This window comes from Hemiscyllium ocellatum, chromosome 28 (genome assembly GCF_020745735.1).
Source record: "Hemiscyllium ocellatum isolate sHemOce1 chromosome 28, sHemOce1.pat.X.cur, whole genome shotgun sequence".
Classification (NCBI taxonomy): Eukaryota; Metazoa; Chordata; class Chondrichthyes; order Orectolobiformes; family Hemiscylliidae; genus Hemiscyllium; species Hemiscyllium ocellatum.
In genome coordinates this window covers 42,487,706-42,514,353 of record NC_083428.1, presented here as the reverse complement: position 1 = coordinate 42,514,353, position 26,648 = coordinate 42,487,706, and the positions used below count along the sequence as shown (strand labels likewise).

Sequence of the window (26,648 nt, the reverse complement as noted above, 5' to 3'; positions counted from 1 at the left end):
TTTCAGAGTCAAACTCTGGCTTGCCTATGCCTGGTACCCACTCATGTAATACACCCTGGGGAATTTTCTAACGCTCAAAGAATGAATTGATGGTGGAGATAACCCAACACTGAACTCAAGCTGAATTTTCATTCCTTTGGGGTCTTCAGAACAGAAAGTTAATCATCTTAGACAAAAAAAAATCCAATGGAAATGAAAACTGAAAAAAAAATTATCCACTCAGGCTGACCAGCACATCATCCTCTCAGCTTTTTATTAGAATAATCCACCCAAATGCCACATGATGGGCAATATGATTCCTGAACCTTCCTCAGAGATACTGACACAATATGAGGAATATTACAATAACAAATTGCATTTATGTAGCCTCTTTAATACTGTGAAAAGTCCCATGAGATTCACAGGAGCATTAACAGACACATTAAAGAGTTGACACTAAGTCACAGAAGGAGATACTGGGACAAGTGACCAAAAGCATTGTTAAAAAGACAGATTTGAAAGAATGACTAAGAGGATGATAATGGGACAGAGAGTCTTTAGGGAAAGAATCTAGACTACTGTCTACAGTTTGACCCTTTACTTTAAGGGAGATTTGAGAGGGTTCACTGAGCTGATCCCAAGGGTTGAAGGGCTGTCTCATGAGAAAAGCATTAACAGTTCGGCACCGTAGTCACTGGAGTTTAAAAGAACGAGAGGTGATGATATTCAGACAAAGATGATCCTGATGGAACTTGCTGGGTGAAAGCTAAGAGGATGTTTTCCCTTGTGGAGTGTCTAGAACTGGGTGGAACATTCTGAAGATAAGAGGTCTCCCATTTGCAATGGAGATGGCAATATCTCCTTATGGAGATAAGGAGACATTATCTTCTTTCAGAGGTTGTTAATGTTTGGAATTACCTTTTCCAGAGAGCAATGGAAACTAGGTAGTTGAGCAGGTTCAAGCTTACATTGTACAGATTTTGATTGATGAGAAAGTGAATGGCTGTACGTGTAAGAAAGTGCAGTCAGCTCTCATTAAATGTCAGAATGGGTTTTAGGGATTAAAAGGCCATGTTTCTCCTGATCGTATAAACACATAGTTTAGTGTGTAGACAGTTCAAGGCATGGCCTTCAAATGTGAGGCAAAGGAAATTAGGAAGCATAAATGACCTGAATCACAGAATCGCAGAGATGTCAGAGGGCTGAAGGACACATTCAGAGATTGAGAGGATGGAGACCAAGAAGGGATTTGGAAAACGTTATGAGATCATGAAACACTGACATTTAGCAGGCACAAGGATGATTGCTGAACATAGCTTAATGCAAGTGGACATACAGGGAGTAAAGCTGAAACAATCTGTCTGAAACATTATACAAACAACATTGTGTGTGAACATGCAACAGAGTCAGACATTAGCAACAACTGTGGCACAATGGAAAGGTCAGTTGCACTGAAATCTGTGAACTTTGATTATTAGTAACCGCAAAATATCCGAAGTAAGAAAAGGATGTGAATGGGTAATAAACCTTGTGCCTGTACATAGTGTTACTGCTGAGGTCCGGTCTGAGGAAATCTTTAAGATTCCCAACTCATTCTGGAACACAGGTCTACTTGTGATTTTGTAAATGGACTCACTCAGGATAACATAAGAACAGAAGAAATAGGAGCAGGAATTGGCCAGGGGGGCCCTCAAGCCTATTCCACTGTTCAGTAAGGTCATGACTGATCTGTTCCAGGCCTTAAACCCGCATAATTACAGAATATAGGTTTGCTGGGCTGTTTCCCCTGTAACACAGAAAAAAAATTATCTCAGAGTGTTCATACCTGAAGAAGTCTCCTCATACACTGATGGTTCCCATATTTCGCTGCTAAATGTAACGCATTCAATCCTAGATTGTAATCAGACAAACACATCAGGTAAATGAGGTTGTGAAGATTTCCTGTCTGAAATAGAAATACAGAAAACAGAAACTGCAGTAGGTAAGTCAGCGCCTCAAGCCTGTTCTGCCATTTAATTCAATCAGCGTTGATGTCATCTCAGTATCAACTGCACTTTTCCTAACTGTCAAACCATTAAATATTTATAAAAAGAATCATCTAACTCAGTATTCTTACTTCCTCCTCATACTCTCTGATCCCTTTAGCGGTAAGAACTATATCTAACTCCTTCTTGAAAACAATCAATGTTTTGGCCACAGCTGCTTTCTCCAGCAGAGAATTCCACAGGCTGCCACTCTCAGGATGAAGATATTTCTCCTTATCTCAGTTCTAAAATGAACTGAGAAATAGTTTTAAGCTGGTTGGAGGAAAGTATAGAGGAATGTCAGAGGCGGGTTCTTTACACAGAGAGTTGTGAGAGCATGGAATGCGTTGCCAGTAGCAGTTGTGGAGGCAGGGTCATTGGGGACATTTAAGAGACTCCTGGACATGCGTATGGTCACAGAAATTTGAGGGTGCATTCATGGGGGTCAGGGGACGGCACAACATTGTGGGCTGAAGGGCCTGTTCTTGTGCTGTACTGTTCTATGTTCTATGTTCTAAATGGCCTACCCCAAATGTCAGGGCTCAAACAGGATCCCAACCCCATTGTTTGTTGGGAATCATCACCCAATGATGATTTTTTGCAGGATTAGCCAATTATTGACCAGATGTGATAAGGCGGTGGACGGAGGGTCAACAGGAAATCCATCCACATAGAAAGGAGCTGCAGCCAGCTGCCACAGGAAGTGACACAGAGGACACCTCCAACCTGAGAGGCCTGCATCACATATTACAAAACTGACAAGAAGAAATGGCCACTGTTACTACTGACCATTTCAGCCATAGCTGGCAAAAGTAGGCATGGAGGCTGTGGGGTAAGCCTCAAAATGATTTGGGAGCCTTGTTCCCCCTAAGACTGCCACTGAGAGGTAATTGCTATGCTTCCCATCCTGGCAGGAGTGGCAAGAGACACAGGAAAATATCAGTCATCATCTCATCAAACCAGTGAGTTAACAAACTACTTGTCACTTGAATGTAGTGACTATAACAAGGTCAGCCAAGTGGACCTCATACAATATGGGTTCTCTGATTGTTAATCTGGTCCAAACTGGGATTCCTGGTTGACAAATAAAAATAGGAGTGTCCAAGATCCCGTTCATTTTGACAGCTGACTCTGAGAGAAAGCAAGGACTTTCCACATAGAAATAAAGGGTGACTTGATGATGGGATACCAGCCTCTGTCAAGCTATTTCATGGAGGCTGGGTGGTCTTTCAATATCTGACCCAGTCTCCTGGAGAATGGCCAAATGTGGGCTGAGACACCAGTGCACTGTCAGAATCGAAAATTCACTGCCTCAGGCTTCAGGCCTAGATCAGTGCCAAACCCTACCGACTGTGTTAGTTCTCCAACAGCATCCTCTGGGAAAGAACATGTCTACCATTTCATCTCCTCAGCTTGCTATCTTTAGTACATTTTTATTGCAATAAATTCCTTTGTGCTCTTGGAACGAGATTAGTCTATTTAATGAACCACTGAAACCTTACTTAAAACGCAGAATAAACAGTAATTACTGGAAAACATACTTCCTCTCACTCCACTTCTGGTCCAAATGGGAATGATTTTAAATTAAAACCCCTCATTGGCAGCACTTTCTACCTATCTACTCTCCAAACCCCCTATATAATCTGAACATTTCTGTTCTGAAGTAGTAAATCTTCATGTTACACTAAGCTCCATCCAATCCATGACGTGACACAGTCTTTGTGAGGAGACAGTTGAATGTAAAACCGAAGAGACCAAATGTATTCCGTACAGCTCCCGAGAGTTCTTCATAAGTACATCTGGAAAGCTAATGTTAGCATCAGCTATTAACATTAACTATCAAAAAACTAACTTGCTATTTAAGACAATTAGCTCTTTTGCTTAGACTCACCAGTAGTCTATGTCCATAATTACACAGGCCAGAGACTTAGTTTAGGGGAAGGAGGTGGTGTGCTGGTAATGTCCTTACCTCTGAGCCAGGAAGCCTGACAGGTTCAAATCACAAGGAGAAAGTGAGGACTGCAGATGCTGGAGATCAGAGCTGAAAACGTGTTGCTGAAAAAGCTGAAGAAGGGCTTATGCCCGAAATGCCAAATCTCTTGTTCCCTGGAGGCTGCCTGACCTGCTGCACTTTTTCAGCAACACATTTTCAGCTCAGGTTCAAATTACACCTGCTCCAAGGGTGTGTAGTGATATCTATGAACACATTGATCAGAATATGTCTAGGGTGAAGGAGGATTGGTGACAGGGAGCTACCCAATCAGAATAGATTAGATTAGACTTACAGTGTGGAAACAGGCCCTTCGGCCCAACAAGTCCACACCAACCCGCCGAAGCGCAACCCACCCATACCCCTACATTTACACCTTACCTAACACTACGGGCAATTTAGTATGGCCAATTCACCTGACCCGCACATCTTTGTGACTGTGGGAGGAAACCGGAGCACCCGGAGGAAACCCACGCAGACACGGGGAGAACGTGCAAACTCCACACAGTCAGTCGCCTGAGTCGGGAATTGAACCCGGGTCTACAGGCGCTGTGAGGCAGCAGTGCTAACCACTGTGCCACCGTGCCGCTGGTAGCAGGAGTATCTGAAAATTCAAGAATTTACATTAAATCTCCCTTAAAGCATCTCTCTCTGAAGTCTTATAATCAGAAACCTGGCTTGATTGCTTTGTTTCTCCCATAGCTGCGAAATACTGAGGCTCTTTGTGTTGTTGACCTAGCTGATATGGTCAAACCCAGCCTCTTTGACAAACTGGGGCCTTCCTAGTCCCCAAGTTGGGTGATGGGCAACCCAGGCATAAAGGAACAGAGGAGCATAACTAATAGGAACAGGAGGAGGCCATTCGACCCCTCAATCTTGCCCTGCTTTTCAATAAGATCATGGCTGATCGTGCCTTCCATACACAAAGGATGACAGACGTTTGGAACTCTTGTCCATAAATGACAGTGGATCCAGAATCATTGTAATTTTAAATCTGAAACAGATAAATTTCTGTAAAGCAAAGGTAGGAAGGGATATGGGCCAAAGGCAGGTATATGGAGTTAGGTCCCACATCAGCCATGATCTCATTGAATGATGGAAGAGGCATTGGGCTTGAATGGCCTGCTCCTGTTACTATGCGAAAGTGAGGACTGCAGATGCTGGAGATTAGAGTCGAGAGTGTGGTGCTGGAAAAGCACAGTCAGGCAGCATCCGAGGAGCAGGAGAATCAACCTTTTGGGCAAAAGCCCTTCCTGGTGAAGAGCTTTTGCCCAAAACAATGATTTTCCTGCTCCTCAGATGCTGCCTGATCTGCTGTTCCTGTTACTAAGCTCAGGTCTCAACTCCTTTTTCTGCCTCGAAGCCCTCAATTCCTTGATATTTCAAAATCTATTTACCTCCTTTTTAAATATATTCAGTGATTAGAAAATTCCAGACATTCACTACCCTCTGGCACAAGAAATAAAAGAGAATTTTATATCTCAATTTTTAATGAGTGTCCCCCCTTATTGAGACTCCCCCACTCGTGGAAACATGCCCTTAACATCTATGACATTGAGGCCCTAAGAATCTTAGGCATTTCAATCAGATCATCTCTCATATAGAGTCATAGAGATGTATGTACAGCATGAAAACAGACATTCTTCTAAACTCTAATAAATAAAGGTCAAAGCTGTTTAGTCCTTCTTGTTAAGCCAAGCCTTCATCCAGGAATCAGATTAGCAAATCTTTGTTGGACTACCTCCTATGTCAACATATATTTTCTTAATATGGCACCAAAATATTACGCAGTACTTCTGGTGCAGCCTCACCAACACCATCCACAGTTATAATTAGACTTCCCTATTCTTAATTCCAACCCTATGGCAAATTTCATTTGCCTTCTTAATTACTTGCTGCACCTACTTGCTAATATTTGCATTTTGGATAAACATACTAGGGCACATCTTATACAAGGGATGGACAAGATAGCTTAATGTGCCAGGGTACAGGTGCTTTAGGCAGTACAGAGGTGGTGGAAGGAGAGGAGGAGGAGTCTCACAGCAGTAAACGAATGAAATAATTGAAGGATCATCCAGTGAGGCTTTGTGAGTGGAGTTAGGAAATGGGAATATTATCGGGATTGTATTATAGGCCCCCAGCAGTCAATGGGAATTAGAGGAGCAAATATGTAGTGAGACTGGGGAAACTTGCAGGAGCAATAGGTTTGTCATTGTAAGGGATTTTAATTTTCCTAACATAGACTGGGACTGCCATAGCATTAAGGGCTTAGATGGGGTGGAATTTTGTTAAGTGCATTAAGGAAACTTTCCTCAAGCAGTGTATAGAAGATCATACTTGGGCAGGGGCAAAACTCGACCTACTCTTGGGAAATTGGGCAGGACAGGTGACTAAGGTGACAGTGGGGAATACTTTGGGACTAGTGACCGCACTTCTATTAATTTTAAAATAGTGATGGAGAGGAATAAAACTGGTCCACAGGTTCATGTTCTATACTGGGGCAAGGCGAATTTTGATGAAATTAGACAGCAGCTGGCAGGGTTTGAATGGAGTAGTTTGTTTGCCGCAAAGAGACCTTCAGCAAGTGAAAAGGGGGCACAATATAGCCTTGGCTGAGAAGATTAGGGTGAATCCAAAGCGGTTCTTTAAGCATATTAAAGGAAAAAGAATAACAACAGACAGAATAGGGACTCTCAAGGACCATAGTGTAGGACTGCAGGGGACAGGCAAGGTCCTCAATTAATATTTCTCCTCTGTGTTTACTGTATGTCACAATGCTGGTCTTGTACAAGATTACTTTGCCCTTGAGGGTTTTTTTTTCAGAGAAGGGGTATCTGGCTGTCTCGCTGTGCAGTTCAATTCAGTTCAGGAGTCAGTTCAGTTGCAGCAGGGGGTGTGTGAAACAGGCTGCTGATATCTCTGTCTAACTTCAAGTCTGTAAGCTCTAGTTTGTTTAATTGTTTACAGTTTGTGCTAAGGGTTGTGTGCATTGGGGCTGTTGCAAGTATTTTCGGAACATCATCATTAAGTTGGGTTTGGACAGGGTACGTTAGCCGGTATTCTGTTTTCTGTTCTTTGTGTTTCATTCTGTAATTTTATAAGTAAATTTTGTTTGTTTAAAACTTGGCAGACGACCCAGCTAATTTGCACCCGGAATATCCAGCACACACCTAGCTAAACAAATAGCAAAATTACGGTCTGGGCTACCTGCTTCAAAATGTTTTGAGGGGTTTGGTCTAGTACATAACATATGAGAAAAGACATGACGACTTGGAAACTTTGGGAAGTTAGTGATGATATCTTGGGGACAGTCCATATCACAGTATGTGTTGGATGTATTAGAATGTATGAAGGTGGATAAATCTTCTGGTCCTGAGCAGATATATCCAAAAACACTGGAAGAGGATAGAGAAGAAATTGTCGGGCCCCTGATTGATATTTTTGCATCGCTGTTAGCCACATGTGTGATTCCAGAAGACTGGAGTGTAGCAAATGTTGTGTCCTGACTGAAAAAGGGCTGCAAAGAAAAGCCTGGGAATTATAGACCAGGAAGCTTAACATCTGTGATAGTGAAGTTACTTGAGAAGATTCTAAGGAATAAGATGCACATGCATTTGGCAAGACATGGTTTGATTAGGGGTAGTCAACATGGCTTTGTGCATGGGAGATCATGCCTCACAAATTTGTTAAGAGTTCTTTGATGAAGTGAGCAGAGTGGTTGCTGAGGGCAGGGTGGTTAACCTTGTCTATATGGATTTCAGTAAGGCCTATGATAAGGTTCCACGTGGTGTGTTGCTCTGGAGGGTTAGATCACATGGAATCAGGGGGAGCTGGCAAATTAGATACACAATTGGCTTGATGTTGGGAAGCAGCGAGTAAGAGTGGAAGGATGCTTGTCAGACTGGAGGCCTGTGATTGGTGGAGTGCATGAGGGATCAGTACTGGGCCCATTGCTGTTTGTTATCTATATCAATGATTTGGATGAGAGTGTACAAGGCATGGTTCGTAAATTTGCAGATGACACTAAAATAGACGGTTTTGTGGATAGTGAGGAAGGTTATCAGAAATTGCAGCAGTACCTTGATCAGATGGGGAGGTGGGACAAGAAATGGCACATGGAGTTAAATGTAGGTAAGTGTGCGGCCTTGCATTTTGGGAAGTCAAATCAAGATAGGAGTTTCAAGCTAAATGGTCCGGCCTTAAGGAGTGTGGTGGAACAGAGGGACCTTGGAATTCAGATGCATAGTTCTCTGAAAGTGGAGTCACAGAAAGACTGGGCAGTGAAGAAGATTTTGGTACACTGGCCTTCATCAGTCAGGGCATGGAGTATAGAAGTTGGGAAGTTATGTTGCAGTTATACAGCATGTTGGTGAGGCTGCACTTGGGAGTGCTTTGGTCACCTTGCTAAACAAAGAGTGTTATTAAACTGGAAAGAGTGCAGAAGAAATTTGCAAGGATCTTACCAGGACTCAACAGTCTGACTTATAAGGACAGTTGGACAAGCTAGGACTATTTTCTTCACAGCATAGGAGACTAAGGGGATATCTTATAGAAGAGTATAAGATCATGAGAGACATGGATAGGGTGAATGCACTCACTGTCTTTTTCCCAGGGTTGGGAATCGAGGACCAGAGAGCGTCAGATTAAGATTAGAGGGGAAAGAATAGACAATAGACAATAGGTGGAAGAGTAGGCCATTCTGCCCTTCGAGCCTGCACCACCATTCAATATGATCATGGCTGATCATCCTTAATCAGTATCCTGTTCCTGCCTTATCTCCATAACTCTTGATTCCACTATCTTTGACAGCTCTATCCAACTCTTTCTTAAATGAATCCAGAGACTGGGCCTCCACTGCCCTCTGGGGCAGAGCATTCCACAGCCACCACTCTCTGGGTGAAGAGGTTTCTCCTCATCTCTGTCCTAAATGGTCTGCCCTGTATTTTTAAGCTGTGTCCTCTGGTTTGGCACTCACCCATCAGCGGGAACATGTTTCCTGCCTCCAATGTCCAATCCTTAAATAATCTTATATGTCTCAATCAGATCTCCTCTCAGTCTTCTAAACTCAAGGGTATGCAAGCCCAGTCACTCCAGTCTTTCAGCGTAAGGTAGTCCCGCCATTCCAGGAATTGATCTCGTGAACCTACACTACACTCCCTCAATAGCCAGAATGTCTTTCCTCAAATTTGGAGACCAGAACTGCACACAGTACTCCAGGTGCGGTCTCACCAGGGCCCTGTACAGCTGCAGAAGAACCTCTTTGCTTCTTTACTCAATCCCTCTTGTTACGAAGGCCAGCGTGCTATTAGCCTTCTTCACTACCTGCTGTACCTGCATGCTTACCTTCATTGACTGGTGTACAAGAACACCCAGATCTCTTTGTACTGCCCCTTTACCTAAATTGATTCCATTTAGGTAGCAATCTGCCTTCCTGTTCTTGCCACCAAAGTGGATAACCATACATTTATCCACATTAAACTGCATCTGCCATGCATGTGACCACTCCCCTAACCTGTCCAGGTCACCCTGTAATCTCCTAACATCCTCCTCACATTTCACCCTGCCACCCAGCTTAGTATCATCAGCAAATTTGCTAATGTTATTACTAATACCATCTTCTATATCATTAATATAATGAATAAAAGGGAATTGAGGGGCAATTTTTTTTTACACAGAGACTGGTACGCATATGGAATGAGCTGCCAGTGGAAGTGGTTGAGGCAGATATATTAAAAACATTTGGACAACTACATGGATAGGAAAGCTTTAGAAGTAAATGGGCCAAGTGCAGGGAAATGGGGTAAACGTCGATGGATATTTTCGTCAGCATGGACCAGTTTGGGCCGAAGGGCCTGTCTTCGTGCTGTTGGACTCTATGATTCTAATTAATGGTAGGACCTTGGGCAATGTTGTAGAACAGAGAGAGACCAAGTGGTTTAGATTCATAATGCTTTGAAGTTTGCGACACAAATAGACAGGGTGATTAAGAAGGCATTTGGCACGCTTGCCTTCATTGCTCAGACCTTTGAGTACAGGAGTTAGGATGTCATGTTGAGGTGGTACAGGACTTTGGTGAAGCCTCTTCTGGAGTACTGTGTCCAGGAAGGATATCATTAAGGTAGAGAAGGTGCAGAAGAGATTCAACAGAAAGTTGCCAGGTATGGAAGGTTTGAGTTATAAAGAAATAGGCTGAGACTTTTCTCACTGCAGCACAGGAGGCTGAGAGGTGACCTTAAAGAGGTGTATAAAATTATGAGGGGTACAGAAAGGGTTAATGATAGGTGACTTTTGCATAGAATAGGGGATTTCAAAACTCGGGAGCACAATTTTATGCTGTGAAGTGAGAGATTTAAAGAAGACATGAGTGGCAAATTTTACACATGTGGGATGAACACCCTGAGGAAGTGGTGGATGTGGGTACACTTACAATTCCAACATTGAAAAGACGATTGTTTAAGTGCATGAATAGGAAAGGTCATCCTGGAGTTCAGTTACTAGTGCTGTACTGCAAGGATCTGTTTTGGAGCCACTGCTGTTTGTCATTTTTATAAACGACATCGATGAGGGCGCAGAAGGATGAATTTGTAAAATTACGGATGACACCGAGGTCGGTGGAGTTGTGGATAGTGCCGAAGGATGTTGCAGGTTACAGAGGGACATAGAGAAGCTGCAGAGCCAGGCTGAGAGGTGGCAAATGTAGTCTAATGCAGAAAATGTGAGGTGATTCACTTTGGAAGGAGCAACAGGAATAAAGAGTATTGGGCTAATGGTAAGATTCTTGGAAGTGTAGATGAGCAGAGAGATCTCAGTGTCCATGTACATAGATCCCTGAAAGCTGCCACCCAGGTTGATAGGGTTGTTAAGAAGGAATACGGTGTGCTAACTTTTATTCACAGATGGATTGAGTTTCAGAGCCATGAGGTAATGTTGCAGCTGTACAAAACTCTGGTGCAGCTGCACTTGGAGTATTGCATACAATTCTGGTCACCACATTATGTTTTTGTTTGAGAGAAGAAGGTTGAGAGGTGACTCATTTGAGACATTTAAAATTTTCACAGGGTTAGATAGGGTGGGTAGTGAGAGCCTTTTTCCTCAGATGGTGATAGCTAGCACGAGGGGACATAGTTTTAAATTGAGGGCTGATAGGTCTAGCACAGATGTCAGAAGTTTTTTTTTCAGAGAGTAGTTGGGGCATGGAACACATTGCCTGCAACAGTAGTACACTCGCCAACTTTAAGGGTATTTAAATGGTCATTGGATAAACATATGGATGATAACAGAATAGTGCGAGTTAGATGGGCTTCAGATTGTTTCCACAGGTCAGAGCAACATCGAGGGCCAAAGGGCCTGTACTTTGTTGTAATGATCTACGTTGACAGGTTCGGAGGGATGTAGACCAGCAGCAGGCAGGTGAGACTAGTTTAATTTGGGATTATATTCGGCACGGACCGGTTGGACTGAAGGCTCTGTTTCCGTGCTGTGTAACTCTATAAGACCACACAGGTCCCTTTGTGCTGCACTTTTCTGAAGTCTCTCTCCACTTTCGTAATAGTCTGCCTTTTTCTTCTTCCTACTGCAGTGCATGAACTCACACTTTCCCACTTTAAACTCTTATCTCCATTTGCCCACTTGCTCAACCTATCTATACCCTGCTTGCTGATTCCTTATGATATCACAACAAGCCCTCCCACCTATTTTTATATTGTCAGCAAATTTGGATAGATTCCACTCTGCCCCCTCCTCCAAGTCATTAATGTAAAGAGTAAATAACTCAGGCCCTAAGATTAGTACTTTCAACCTAAAAAAGATTCATTCATCCAAACTCTCTGTCTTCTGTGTGTTACGTAATTCTCAATCCTTGTTAATAGGTTACCCATAATATTGAGTGCCTATCTTGGGCAATTCTATTTTATATGGCACCTTACCAAATGTTTTCTAGAAATCCAAATACATTACTTCTAATAGTCTCTCTTTTTCAACACTGCTTGTTAAATATTCAAAAAAAATTAGCAAATTTGTCAAATGTAATAAACACTCGACTCACGATGTTAACTCTAATTTCTCTCCACAGATGGTGCTGGACCTGCCGAGTTTTTCCAGCAATTTCTGTTTCTGTCTTACAGCATCTGCAGTTCTTTCTATTTTTATTTTATCAAACACAACTTTTCTTTCCCAAAACCATGTTGGCCTTGTTGATACTTCAGATTTTTTTTGTAACACAGATGGGAAACAGGCAAAGGTCAGAAACGTAAGGGAAAACTTCAGTTAAGATTTTCACAGGCGCAAATGCTAAGCAAGAAGATGGGCTTCTGTCCAATTGCAGGGCAGTGGGCAGACTCCAGAAACTGAACTGCCAATAATAGGATGCAGTGGTAACTGGGAAGGCATACAACCTTTTAAAAACTTTCATAAAAAGACAGAAATAGAAGTTTCCCGATGAAGGGCTTTTGCCAGAAACGCCGATTTTCCTGCTCCTCGGATGCTGCCTGACCTGCTGTGCCTTTCCAGCACCACTCTGATCTGAACCTAAGAAACAGAAGTCAGGTCACCACTGTGCTGGGGAGTGATGAGGTGTGGGAAGAAGGAAAAGATCCCTTGACAGGGTGCAGCTCCATCTATACAGATAGGGAAGGCCTGTCATGGCGTTACCTCCTTCGGCTGCCAATGGGTGCCCACCTCCCGCTAATTAATCCATCTTTATCGTGTCAGGAAATGAGGCTGGCTGGGAAGTCTCACCCATAACAAGGCAGTTAGCAAGTGACACAAGTCACCTCACGAGAAAAGGCAATCTGCCCAGGCCCCAAATTTATGACCTCCAGTTTCAAGCTCGAGAAATAGCATCCAGCAATCAACAGGTCACTGGCCAAGAAGTACACACAACAGAGTAAGACAATCAATTTGGCCACTGCTACATCGAAGCAGCAGTCACAAAGATGTTATATGACAGGGACTTGCACAATAGGAAATATGATTTGCTCAGGATGCTCCCTAGGAACTAACAGAACTTGGGACATAAACTTGTAGTGACTTGAGAGAAACTTGTAAACATTCTGGTAGTGCCATGGAGGCTCCACTCTGTCCCCCCTCAGAAGATGAACACCTCCCACACCATCCAAATCCTACAGCTCCACCTCGCCTTGGAGTAGGAAGTGTTTACCTGAGCCGTCCAAGGCATTGATGTCCACTCCATGTGCCAAGATGACGTCCAGACAGTCCACATAGCCCTTCATTGCTGCCAGGTGGTACCTGAGGTAGAGATGAGCCAAGCTGCTCAATTACTGGCAGACACAGCATGTATAAAAGCATCAAACACTGGCTAGGCCTCTTTGGAGTATGGTATTCAATTTGGACTCCATGCTTTATGAAACATGTCAGGACTTTGTCAAGGTTGCAGTGACTCAGTACCCATTTATAAAATATCCCCTTAATCTTTACTTAGAGGAGAACAACTTCAGCAATCCTAAATTTGTGTAAAGGGCAATACCTGATATAAATATGACAATAATTAAATGTGAATGAAGTGTAGCAAAATATAGTTTCTTTAAATTATTCATTCACAGAACATATCTGGTACTTTCAAGCCAGCATTTACTTCCCATCCCTAATTGCTCTTGAAAAAGTGGTGGTGAGCTGCCTTCTTGAACCATTGTTGTCCTTGCAATGTTGGAACACCCATTGTAGCACTAAGCAGGGAGATCCAGCATTTTGGCAAAGCAACAGTGAAGGAACAGAAACATTATTGTAAGTCAGGATGGTCAGTGGCTTGGAGGGAAACTTGCAGATGGTGGTGCTCCCATTATCTATTGCCCTTGTACAAGACAGTACAGGAAGGTGCTGTCACGGGGTCTTGGTGAATTACTGCAGTGCATGTTGAAGATGGTACATACAGCTGCTACTGTAGATCAATGACAAATGGAGTGCTGATCAAATGGGCTGGCTTGTCCTGATGGATGGCATCATGCTTCTTGAATGCTGTTGGAACTGCGCACAACCAGGCAAGTGAAGAGATTCCATCACACCCTTGACCTGTGCCTTGTAGATAGCAAACAGAAACTAGGGAGTCAGGAGATGAATTTGTCACCATAGAATGCCCAGTTGTTTGATAACTTTTGTAGGCACAGGATTTATAAGGCTGGTCCAGATAAAGTTCCGGTCAATGGTAACCCTAGAATGTGAATGGTGGGGAATCCAATTATAGTAATGTTATTGAAAGTTAACAGTAGGTGGTTCAATTCTCTCTTGTTGGAGATGATCATTGCTTGACATTTGTGTCATGCACATGTTACGTGGCACTTATTGACCCACCTGGATGGTGTCTAGGTCTTGCTTTCGGTGGTTGTTGGGTATAGGGAATGCTGGATGACTAAAGAAATTGAGGGTTTGATTAAGAAAAAGAAGGAAGCATATGTAAGGTATAGACAAGATAGATCGAGTGAATCCTTAAGAGTATAAAGACAGTAGGAGTATACTTAAGAGGGAAATCAGGAGGGCAAAAAGAGGACATGAGATAGCTTTGGCAAATAAAATTAAGGAGAATCCAAAGAATATTTACAAATACATTAAGGACAAAAGGGTAACTAGGGAGGAAATAGGGCCCCTCAAAGATCAGCAAGGCGGCCTTTGTGTGGAGCCGCCGAAAATGGGGCAGATACTAAACAGGTATTTTGCATCAGTATTTACTGTGGAAAAGGATATGGAAGATATAGACTAGGGAAATAGATGGTGACATCTTGAAAAATGTCCATATTACAGAGGAGGTAGTGCTGGATGTCTTGAAATGTATAAAGGTGGATAAGTTGCTAGGACCTGATCAGGTGTACCCTAGGACTTTGTGGGAAGCTAGATAAGTGATTGCTGGGCCTCTTGCTGAGATATTTGTATCATCGATAGTCACAGATGAGGTGTCGGAAGACTGGAGGTTGGCTAACGTGGTGCCACTGTTTAAGAAGGGTGGTAAGGACAAGCCAGGGAACAATAGACTGGTGAGCCTGATGTCGGTGGTGGGGCAAGTTGTTGGAGGGAATCCTGAGGACAGGGTGTACATGTATTTGGAAAGGCAAGGACTGATTAGGGATAGTCAACATGGCTTTGTGCATGGTAAATCATTTATCACAAACTTGATTGAGTCTTTTGAGGAAATAACAAAGAGGACTGAAGAGGGCAGATGAGATCTATATGGATTTCAGTTAGATCTCACGGAATAAAGGGAGAACTAGCCATTTGGATACAGAACCAGCTCAAAGGTAGAAAACAGAGGGTGGTGGTAGAGGGTTGTTTTTCAGACTGGAGGCCTGTGATCAGTGGAGTGCCACAAGGATCGGTGCTGGGTCCTTTACTTTTTGTCATTTACACAAATCATTTGAATGCGAACATAAGAGGTACAGTTAGTAAGTTTGCAGATGACACCAAAATTGGAGGTGTGGTGGACAGCGAAGAGGGTTACCTCAGATTACAACAGGATCAACACCAGATGGGCCAATGGGCTGAGAAGTGGCAGATGGAGTTTCATTCCGATAAATGCGAGGTGCTGCATTTTGGGAAAACAAATCTTAGCAGGACTTATACACTTAATGGTAAGGTCTTGGGGAGTGTTGCTGAACAAAGAGACCTTGGAGTGCAAGTTCAAGCTCCTTGAAAGTGGAGTCGCAGGTCGATAGGATAGTGAAGAAGGCGTTTGGTATGCTTTCCTTTATTGGTCAGAGTATTGAATACAGGAGTTGGGAGGTCATGTTGTGGCTGAACAGGACGTTGGTTAGGTTACTGTTGGAATATTGCGTGCAATTCTGGTCTCCTTCCTATCGGAAAGATGTTGTGAAACTTGAAAGGGTTCAGAAAAGATTTATGAGGATGTTGCCAGGGTTGGAGAATTTGAGCTATAAGGAGAGGCTGAACAGTCTGGGACTGTTTTCCCTGGCGCGTCAGAAGCTGAGGAGTGACCTTATAGAGGTTTACAAAATTATGAGGGGCATGGATAGGGTCAATAGGCAGTCTTTTCCCTGGGGTCAGAGAGTCCAGAACTAGAGGGCATAGGTTTAGGGTGAGAGGGGAAAGATATAAAAGAGACCTACGGGGCAACGTTTTCACACAGAGGGTGGTACGTGTATGGAATGAGCTGCAAGAGGAAGTGGTGGAGGCTGGTACAATTGCAACATTTAAGAGGCATTTAGATGGATATATGAATAGGAAGGGTTTGGAGGGATATGGGCCGGGTGCTGGCAAGTGGGAATAGATTGGGTTGGGATAGCTGGTCGACATGGATGGGTTGGACCGAAGGGTCTGTTTCCATGCTGTACATCTCTATGGCTATGTCTCTTGAGAGCAGCACATTACATCACCTGCAAGTGCATGGATTGGGCATGTGTTTTGTGATTTTTAAATTCTTCATTATTCTGTCACTAGGGGCTAACATTAACCCCATCCTACCTATTTAGCATTCCACTATCATCTATTTTAATACATGTTGCAACTTCTTTACTCTGGGTTTAAATACCCCTGCTCAAAAATAGTCAACAGAATTTAAACAAGCGCACTCTTGTGTCTGTTGTTAATGTCACACACAGTGGAAGTTGGTTTTAATTTGTAAGATTGGGGATAATGGGGGATAGCAGTGCAGTTTACAGCTCTCCTTTTTTGCTTCAATGGGGAAAAGATGTACGATGAGCCATGTTTTTTTCCAGGGAAGTAGTGGCAGGATTGTAATGACACTGGGCTATCAATTCATAGGCTCTGGAAGCATAAGTTCAAATCTTATTATTCAATTAATAAAACTAGAATTCAAAGCTGGTCTGTCAATGAGTATGCAATTTTTCAAAAACCCATCTGGTTCACTAATTCCCCTTTTGGTAAGGAAATGTGCCATTCCTACCCGGTCTGAAAACATGTGAAACCAAACTCAGAGAAATGTGGTTGACTCTGAAAATGACTAATGAGTCATTCAGTTGAATCAAGCCACGACAACCTTACAGTGTGCCTACATACAAGACAATAACTGTAGCCATTCAAAAAAAAACAGCTGCCTAGCACCTTTTTAATGGGAATTAGGGATGGAGAATAAATGCTACTGAAACTTGTTGGTCCTCCAGAACAAGGCGTTGATCTTGACCAAGTGTTGTAGCCTGGCACATTCCAAGGTCCAGGACTATGTGCTGAGGGATGCATTAAAGCTTGGGGCAGCTGCCACTCAGGCACAGTGGGGAAAGACCACTATCTAAGGTCGCCCTGCTGAAGATATATGGCCATTCAGTTATCGGACACTTCTGATGCCTCAAATGTAAGTAAATATAGTTTTGCATATGTAAGAGAGTTCCTTGGTTTTTTTGGATAGAGTCAAACTCCAATGTTTGCTTGTTTCCTTGATATGCTGCTGAACAGAACAGAACGCTGTTTGTGACCATGCATATATACTTTCTTCATAAAAATTTTTTTTTTTAAAATTAAAAAATGCTGGCCTAGCCATCCATGTTCAACTTCATGGAAGAATAATCAATAAACTTGCATTTTACAGCAACACAGACCCTCATTACACAACAGAGGAACTCACACTTGAGGGTACTCATGATACAACAACGCATCTTTTAACTAAGACTCAGGAGGTAAATCTCTGTCTCAAGCAGTCACATCGCCACATAAAATTACACCCCTTGGCCTTGACCTGGCTGCAGACTCATCATCAGCTCACAGAGAACAGACAAGCATTAGGTTCTTCACACAAAAGGTGCTGGTGTGGATCGAGTGACCAGTGTAACCAGCCTCCCTGTTGTCTTGTTACCTGAATTATAATATTGCATGCCAAACAGTGTCAGTCTTCTGGGAATCTGGCTGCTAGTTCTGACTGAGGTGCTCCTGGTGCAGAGCACCAGAATGTGGCACAAACGCAAGTGGGCTCAAATATTTCTCAGCCAATAGATAATAGGAATGGGTCCCAAAGTGCTACATGGGTCCACCTTTCGCAAGGTAAAAGAGCGTTGCTAGACTAACCTTTACCAACAGAGGTGAGATAATGGCTAAACAGTGTATATGACCATGAACCCAACATACCCACTATGTATCACAATTGGCTAGATTTTTATCTGCTGTGTTTATTTCCCTCATGAATGGCTCACTGATAAAATTATAGGAAACTTCCGCTGGGATGATTTTGAGATCGGAAAGCACAAATAAAGCTGAGTCTTCTTCTGTTTTCTTTCCTTTCTGAAACAGCAAGTTCACCTTCCAGCTTTTTATCACTGACGGCCAAGTAGCCCAAAAATCAAATAGAGAAAGACACTTGGGCACTCACGCTGATCGCCCCTCCGTGTCGAGCTTCGTCGTGAGAAGAGTCCTTTTGTTGAGGAGGGAAGCCACCTTTTCAGGGTCACTGCCATTCACAGCTTGTAACAGTTTCTCATCATACTTACTCCAGTCCTGGCTCTGCAAAAATTAAAGAGAGGTTTGAATTTCTATAGCCCCTGTCGCCTCAGAACATCACAATTAACCACTTTTGAAACATAGGGCAGGATGTTTGGGTTCCATTGAGGTCTGAAAGAAGGCAGGCAAACAGGAGAAGAAATTGCAGCTCAATCCAGGATGCTATGTGTCTGCTTTAGGCCTGTGACCGTCTTTCAGTTATGGACTGAGTAGGGCATATGTCAGGATTTTCAATTTGATTTGATTTATTATTGCCACTTGTACCTAGGTACAGTGAAAAGTTTTGTTTTGCACGCAGTTTATTGGTAGATCTTCACATATGAAGTGCATTTGGGTAATAGAACAGAGAAGGTGTTATGGCCACAGAGAATGTGCATAAAGAGTGAGATCAATATTTGCATTTAAAATTGACAGGTCCATTCAGAAGCCTGGTAACAGCAGGGAAAAGCTGTTCTTGAATTTGTTAGTCTGTGTGTTTATGCTTTTGTATATTCTGCCAATGGAAGAGGTTGGAAAAGGTTATAACTGGCTTAGGAAGGGTCTTTGACTATGTTGACTGCTTTCCTGATGCAGCAAGACGTATAGATGGAGTTAATGAATGGAAGGTCAGCTTACGGATGTACTGGGCTATGTTCACAACTCTATGTAGTTTCTTATGGTCCTGGGCAGAGCAATTGCCATACCAGGCTGTGATGCATCTGGATAGAATGTTTTCTATGGTACATCTATTAAAAAGAGGCCTTAGGAGTGGGAGACATGACTATGAAATCAGTGCTTTCTGGTCTCTTTTGTGTTCAGATAGCTCTTCTAATGTACTGGTTACGTTTTGCTGTACCATTGATCCAATATCATCAATTTCAAGATGGCAGTTGCTTCCAGCTATTAAGAGGAATTTAATGCTTGGCAATGCTGTCAGACCGAGCACACTCTTAACAAATCCTATCTCGGCACTATTCATCAGCTCTCAGGTAATGGCACTCACCTGAGTCAGAAACACTGTACCTTATTAGCTGTTTATGGATAAAATTAAAGACTTTATAGCACTATTATAACTTTTCAATTAAAGTGAGAGCTGAGTTTTGAAAACTGATTTTAAGCAACTGAATCATAGGCTCCCTTAGGAATGAATATTACAGGCTGAGTTAGGTTCCATTGAACATTTACATATAACATACAAATGAAGACAAAAAGAATGTCACTCGGCCCTTCAAGCTCGTTCTGCCATTCAATACACACACGGCTAATCTGGTTTAAACCTCAACTCTACATCTTGGACGCTCCCTTGGTAATCATTGAATCTATAGTATGGAAGCAGGCTATTCAGCCAATCAAGTCCACATTGACCCTCCAAAAAGTGTATCCCAACCAAATCCACACTCCCTAACCCGTATTTCCCCATGGCTACCCCACCTATCCCCTGGACAATATGGGAAATCTAGCTTGGCTAATCCACCTAACCTCCCCATCTTTGGAGTGTGGATGGAAACTGGAGCACCTGAAGTAAACCCGTGCAGACATGGGGAGAATGTACAAACTCCATACAGACAGTTGCTTGAGTCTGGAACTAACCCGGGTCCTTGGTGCTGTGAAGCAGCAGTGCAAACCATGAATCTTTATATTTTTGTCTTAAAAATATTTAAAGATTCTGCATATGTTGCTTTTTGAGGAAGGAAGTCCCAAAGACTCATAGCCCTATAGGAGAAAGAAAAAGTCCTCATCTGTGTCTTTAACGGGTGACCCTTATTTTTAAACAATGACCGTGTTCTAGATTCTTCTACAAGAGGAAGCATCCCTTCAAGATCCACCCAGACATGTCCCCACAGCATTTTAGATCTTTCAATTAAGTCACTTCTGACTCTTCTAGACTCCAGAGGGTACAGGCCTTTCCTACCTACCCTTTCCTCATCAGGCAATCCATTCATTCCAGGTTTTAGTATAATAAACCTTGAACTGCTTTCAGCACATTACTAGCTTTCTATAAGTCTAGTGGTCAGTACTGTACACAGTACTACAGATAGGGTCTCACCAATGCCTTCGTTATAGTAGAGATACAACCTCACTACTCTTGCACTAAATTACCTTCACAATAAACCACAACATTCTATCAGTTTTCCTGATTTCTAGTTGTGCCTGTGCCCTAACACTCCATGGTTTATGTACCAGGATGCCCAGATCCCTCTGCATTTCAGTTCTCTTCAGGGCTGGGACTTTTTTTCCACTGAAATGTAGAAGGTTGAGAGGTGACCTTACAGAGGTTTACAAAATCATGAGGGGTATAGATAGGGTTAATGGTAGGTATATTTTCCTTAGATTGGGGTTTCAGGACTAGGGGGCACATTTTTAAGGTGAGAGGAGAGAGATTTTAAAAAAAGAGAGGCAATTCTTTTTACACAGAGGGTCGTTCGTATGTGGAATGAACTTCCTGAGGAAGTGGTGGGTGTGGGCACAGTTACAGCATTAAAAGGACATTTAGGTAAGTACATGAATAGGAAAGCTTTGAAGGGATATGGGCCAAGAGCAGGCGAGTGGGACTAGTTTAATTTGGGATTATGTTTGGCATGGACTGGTTGGACTGGAGGGTCTGTTTCCATGTTGTCTGACTCTATGACTCTTACCATTTAGATAACATGCTTTTATTACTTTTTCTGCTATAATTGTCAATTTTACGTTTTCCCATATTACACTCCATCTGCCAGATTTTTGCCCACTCATGTAAACCAATCAGCATCCCTTTCTAGGCTCCTCTTCACGACTTGCTTTCTATCTATTTTCATGTCACCGGCAGAGTTAGCTACCAATGTGCAAAAACAAATGTATAAGCTGAAATTATGTACTGTACCATAAGTACCACACATGTACTGTGAAATTCTAGTTGGATACGTTGTAAACTGAAATACATAATTAAATACAAAAAAAACTTTGCTTAGGCTCTAGATGATCATACTCAGCAGAAAAAAAAATAAGTTAAAACAGTACAAGTTTAAATTACAAGTTGGTGCAAGTGGCAGCTGAGTGCAAACTAAGAGTCCAAGAAGAATCAACTGAACAAGTCCCCTTTGGTGACAACAAGCCCCAAAGATGATTAAAGGTGACAATAAAGAGTAGGAGGGCGAGAGTGGAACTGAGGACAGGAACAGAGGGAAGAAGTGTACTGACACCTACAGTACTCGGGAGCACATCATGCCCACATTGTTCAGGCTACAGAACAGGAAATCTGTGGAAAACATTATGGTGAATGTGGCAGCACAGCACAGCACAGCACAGCTAAATAGCACAAATTATATGAGCAAGGTTAAAGTGAAATAATACTGACAGAGGCAAGGTTTAGCAGAAACTTACCATATATGTATGTATTTTATTTACCTGGTGTCCTGACTAATTCTAAATGAACATCACAAAAAATAACAAGTTTTCTGGGCATGGTCACAGTGTCCTTTATGAGGCCTGAACCTCATTCCTGATGAAGGGCTTTTGCCCGAAATGTCAATTTTCCTGCTCCTTGGATGCTGCCTGAACTGCTCTGCTTTTTCAGCACCACACTCTCAACTCTGAATTCCAGTGTCTGCAGTCCTCACTTTCTTCTGCTATATCATAATAGTTAACACACTCAAAAATACTGTACTTAACTTTGGGATATTGCTATGACACAGAGGTCAAACCCCTCTGCTAATTAAACTAAAACACCCAGAGAAGACCTCTTCGCCTCGCAATCTGTTAAAACTGTGAGAATGAAAGAAGATCCCTGATTTTCACTGTATAAATAAAAAGCAAAAAAAAGTATTTATTTAACCCTAATAGTGAACACTAAAAAAAACTATTAACAACCCAAACACTCATGCCTCTGACCACTATCCCTTAGCTGACCACAATTCTATTAATATGCTATTCGAATAACACAATTAATAAAGGTAAATTAGCACTTAAAGTCCACACAGATGATCATCTCCTCTTCCTTCAGCCTTCCTTCCTCTATTTCCCAAATCTGCTGTCTTCTCATTTTTTACTGCGAGTATTTTCAGCTATCAAATGCCTTTTAAATAGATGGTGCCTTCTTAGAGATTTCTTTGAGAGCTTTTCATATTAGATGGGCAATTAGTTCTCAACAATTTTCAAAATACCCTACTTTATAAACCCCATTACTCCTGCCATCTTTTGTTCTGTATTGATGTTGTCAATACAATCAAATTTAAATTCAATTGTTTTTTGGTATCCTGGGCTTATTTTAAATTAATTGGTTAAATTCAAATCCGGTCACATTTATTTAAAAAATAACAACCGACGCAAGCTAATGTTAATAACCCTACCGCTAGTTGTTACATACTTTCAATTCTCAGTACTCTCGGTAACTCTGCCAGCTAACCACAGATCACATGTACTGTCAAAATCTCTTAGCTCAGAAAAGCAACTCCTCTCTCTTAACAGGACCATAAACACTTTCAACTTCATTACAATATTTTGTGACATTGATCTGAAGGTAATATGGCCATAGTCTTACCAGACCATAGGGTTACAATCTCATTAGAGAGAGGTGGTTTAACCTAAGGGTCACCACACCCCAGGCAAGGGAAGAGGTAACCTCAGCCAATGCATGAATTGAACCCACACCGATGGAATCACAAACCGGCAGCCCTGCCAACTGAGCTAACCAATGGCAAAGAGTGCTACAGAAATGCAAGTTCTTATTTTATTCATCTAGACAGAGAGAGAGATTTGATCTATGTAGATGGATGTTTTGAGTATTAATGTCACGTCTAATAAAAGACCTCTGTAATATCACAAGATATAGTAGGTGGAAACAACAATTCCAATGGAATTTGTCTGTTCAGAGCTGGTAATCCATAGGTAGTTTCTGTCTGTGCACGCCTAACAAAAGTACAACAAAAGCATTTTTCGTAAATCACTGTTACTTCTTTTTTGTTTTATGTGGAGGTATGTAAAACCATACGGTTAGCTCAGTGTTTTAGATAGCTAGAGTGTGGATCTCATGGACACCAGCAGTTCTGTTCAATACACTATCTGCCTGAAGTAACCTTGAGGCCTGTCCCCTCACGCTGTCCTCCAGCGCAACAAAAGCAGCGCTTTGCCCCTGGCTCGGTAAACAAACACAGCCAAGGACCCTCCTGCTGGCTCAAGGAGATGTAAAATCAGACTCACACAAAGCTGACTTTTTTTTTTAAAAAAGCACTGATAGACTTGCTTTCACAGTAATTAAGTGCAGAAGGTGCCCAGCAATGACCCCACGACACCTACAGTTAATGAATGAATGAGCAGACCATGAGTGGATTTTTAAACATGCTTGTTTGAACAAATGCAATGCAGCATCTGTGCTATTTAACTACACCGCAATGTGAGCAGGATGCAAATAGACAGGAGAGAGAGAGAAAGCAAACATACTGACAGAGAGGCAGCACAGAGACAAATCCGTTTCATAACCGACTGCAGGTGTCTGATGGCCATGCAGCTCCTGATAGATACTGTTCCCTTCCCGAGAGAACGTCCTCCTGCTGCTACACCTCTTTGCCCAGCCAGGATCAGAGTCCAGCCTCTCCTTCAGGGATACCGGTGGCTCCGTCTCCCTGGTACACTGCAGATTGCTGCAGCATCAGACCCCATCCCCCAACAATCTAGCCCCTCTTCAAAACTGGGAGGCCACAGTTTGCAGAATATCACCGACAGCTCAGCAACCAGGTAGCCTTCGCTCTGCTCCAAGTGACAGCATTCAATGCTCCGAGATGTCAAGCAACTCTGTAGGTAAATAAAACAGCAGGGAGCTGTGCAGGTTACAGTCAAATTTGAACAAGCTTCTGTTAGTTAGCTTGCTGACAGGATGTGTAGTCTCTCTCCGAATTAGTATCCTTTTTAGATCAGCCATCCCAGATTAGGCAATTATTTCTTTAGTTTGACCACAGCTTAATTCTTCTCACTGGACGATATGTTCCTGTTGTCCTCTCCCTCAGGTTCTGAATGTTTCAGGTGTGTTGCCTGAGTGCCTCCTGGGATGTGTTGTTTTTCTCTCCACTGGGGGAGATGATGCCAGCCATCTCAGTGTGATTTCTCCTGACTGACCCATGTCTGCCACTGCAACTGGGAAGGTCCAGCAGCAAAGTCAAAACTCAGCAACAAGCAACATCCCGTTGACACTGGCACTGAAGTTAACTGAGTTCTGTTACAGCATTTGATGAGGATGTAAGAGCTTTGGAATCAAATTCTTTTGCCTGTTCATCTAACAAAAAATGGAGGCTACGCTTTCTCACTAATGCTGCATGGTGGCTCAGTGGTTAGCACTGCTGCCTCACAGTGCCAGGGACCTGGGTTCGATTCCGGCCTCAGCTGTGTGGAGTTTGCACATTCTCCCTGTGTCTGCATGGGTTTCCTCTGGGTGTTCCGGTTTCCTCCCACAGAACAAAGATGTACAGGTTAGGTCAATTGGCCATGCTAAATTACCCATAGTGTTCAGGGATGTACAGGTAGGGTGCATCAGTCAGGGGTAAATGTAAGGGAATGGGTCTGGTTGGGTTACTCTTGAGAGGGTCGGTGTGGACTTGTTGGGCCAAATGGCCTGTTTCCACAATGGAGAGATTTCATGAGATGGTGGCCACAGCAAAGCAGGCAGTGTTCAGGGTCCTGGGCCCAGCCGTTCCAGTCTGACCAATTCCTCACCCTTTTCATCTTTTTTTTCTTTTTCTTTGTCCTTATCTTCCTGCTGAGGCACATCATGGAGGAGGGCAGCCGAGTGGGACTCATCATGAGGCAGTGACTGCCTCACTTGGCAGCAGAGACAGGAACTGCTGGTTATGGTAGACACGGAGCCAGGGACTCCCAGCAGCAGGACAAGTGTGGGCCCAGCACGGGTCCCGACATTGGAGACTATGTGGGCTCAGTGGCGCAGAGATAGCACCTGAAGAATGATGACTCCAACGTGGTGTGTCCAGCGCAGGTGGTGGCGAGGTAATGGAGGAGGGGTGACAGCACAGGACTCACAGCAGAGCTGGCGGAATGAGGATGGTCTTTCTTTCAGCTATATCGTTTGTTCTTTTTATTCTCAAGCTGTTCAAAATGGCGCAGGATTGTGGCGACAATTGAAGCTTTTCACTGTAGTTTACTGTATTATTCACTGTAAAATACAATTGTCAATAAAGCATTCATAAAAAGCTGCAGGAAGTTGGAAAATGAGGGAAGGAAGCCTCAAAGGCAATCACCAACTTATAGAACTGAACAATAATTGCCTCACTGAAGCATCCATTATAAAATCCCTACAGCAGAGATAGAGGCCATTCAGCTCATCAAGTCTGCAGTGACCTTCCCAAGAGCAATCCATCCTATCTCTGTAACCCTGCATATCCCATAGCCAACTCACTTAGCCTGCACATCACTGAACATTATGGGGCAATTTCACATGGCTAATACACTGAACCTGCACATCTTTGGACTGTGGGAGGAAACCGGAGCACCCGAGGAAACCCACACAGACAGAGGGAGAACATGCAAACTCCACACAGTCGCCCTAGGCTGGAATCAAACCCAGGTCCCTGGCTCTGTGAGTTAGCAGTGCTAACCATGAGTCAACATACCACCTTCATGTGCTCCCTTCAACATGGCATCAGATTGCCCTTTTCAAAATTTATTGTCACCTGTATCTTGCTCCAAAGCCCAGTGAAAAGTGTTGTATTGCGTTACCATTCTGCGGCGCCATCATAAAACACAGAAAAATAAATCAAAACATTGAATTTGTTAAGTGCTCCATTGTGGGCCATAGCTACGTGACCTGGCATTCAGTCCCCTTTGCCACCCCCGCTGAAATGAACATTGCCACTCTTCGACGCCATCTCGCCTCCACCAACACCACTATGAAGCCTCACTGGACCTCGCCAGTGCACACCATCGATGACCCGGGTACTACACCAGCCCAAACTCACCTCTGCCTCCATGAATCTGCACTGTACGCGTTTGTCCTGATGACTGCAAAATGAAAAGCTTCAGCAAGATGTCTCACTTTTCAACAATGTTCAAATTCTGTATGATGAGGTGACAGATGGTATTGAGTTTGTAACTGGAGAGATAAAGAGAGTGAATTGGGCACAGTACTGATCAGGTAAGAGCATTTGCTTTCAAAGCAATGTGCGGATATTAAGACACATTCACCACCTGAGAAACATGTCGTTGGGTTTTGACAAATTTCTGAAATATTTGTACAATTCAGGTGTGAAACTGCTCTTGGCTGTAACACAAAAATGGGAACGAGATATTGC

The 26,648-nt window shown here is 42.9% G+C and overlaps 1 protein-coding gene across 1 annotated transcript in view; it reads right to left on the bottom strand.

Moving 5' to 3' along the window:
* Positions 1 to 23,829, bottom strand: part of LOC132829239 (ankyrin repeat domain-containing protein 24-like) — an 80,842-nt gene extending 57,013 nt beyond the window's left edge. The window contains exons 1-4 of the mRNA XM_060846609.1: positions 23,794 to 23,829; positions 18,272 to 18,402; positions 13,151 to 13,239; positions 1,805 to 1,869 (exon numbers count right to left, since the gene is read on the bottom strand). Coding sequence (XP_060702592.1) covers positions 1,805 to 1,869; positions 13,151 to 13,239; positions 18,272 to 18,402; positions 23,794 to 23,829 — 321 coding nt within the window. The remainder of the gene's footprint in view (positions 1 to 1,804; positions 1,870 to 13,150; positions 13,240 to 18,271; positions 18,403 to 23,793) is intronic.
* Between the last annotated feature and the right edge of the window lie 2,819 nt (positions 23,830 to 26,648).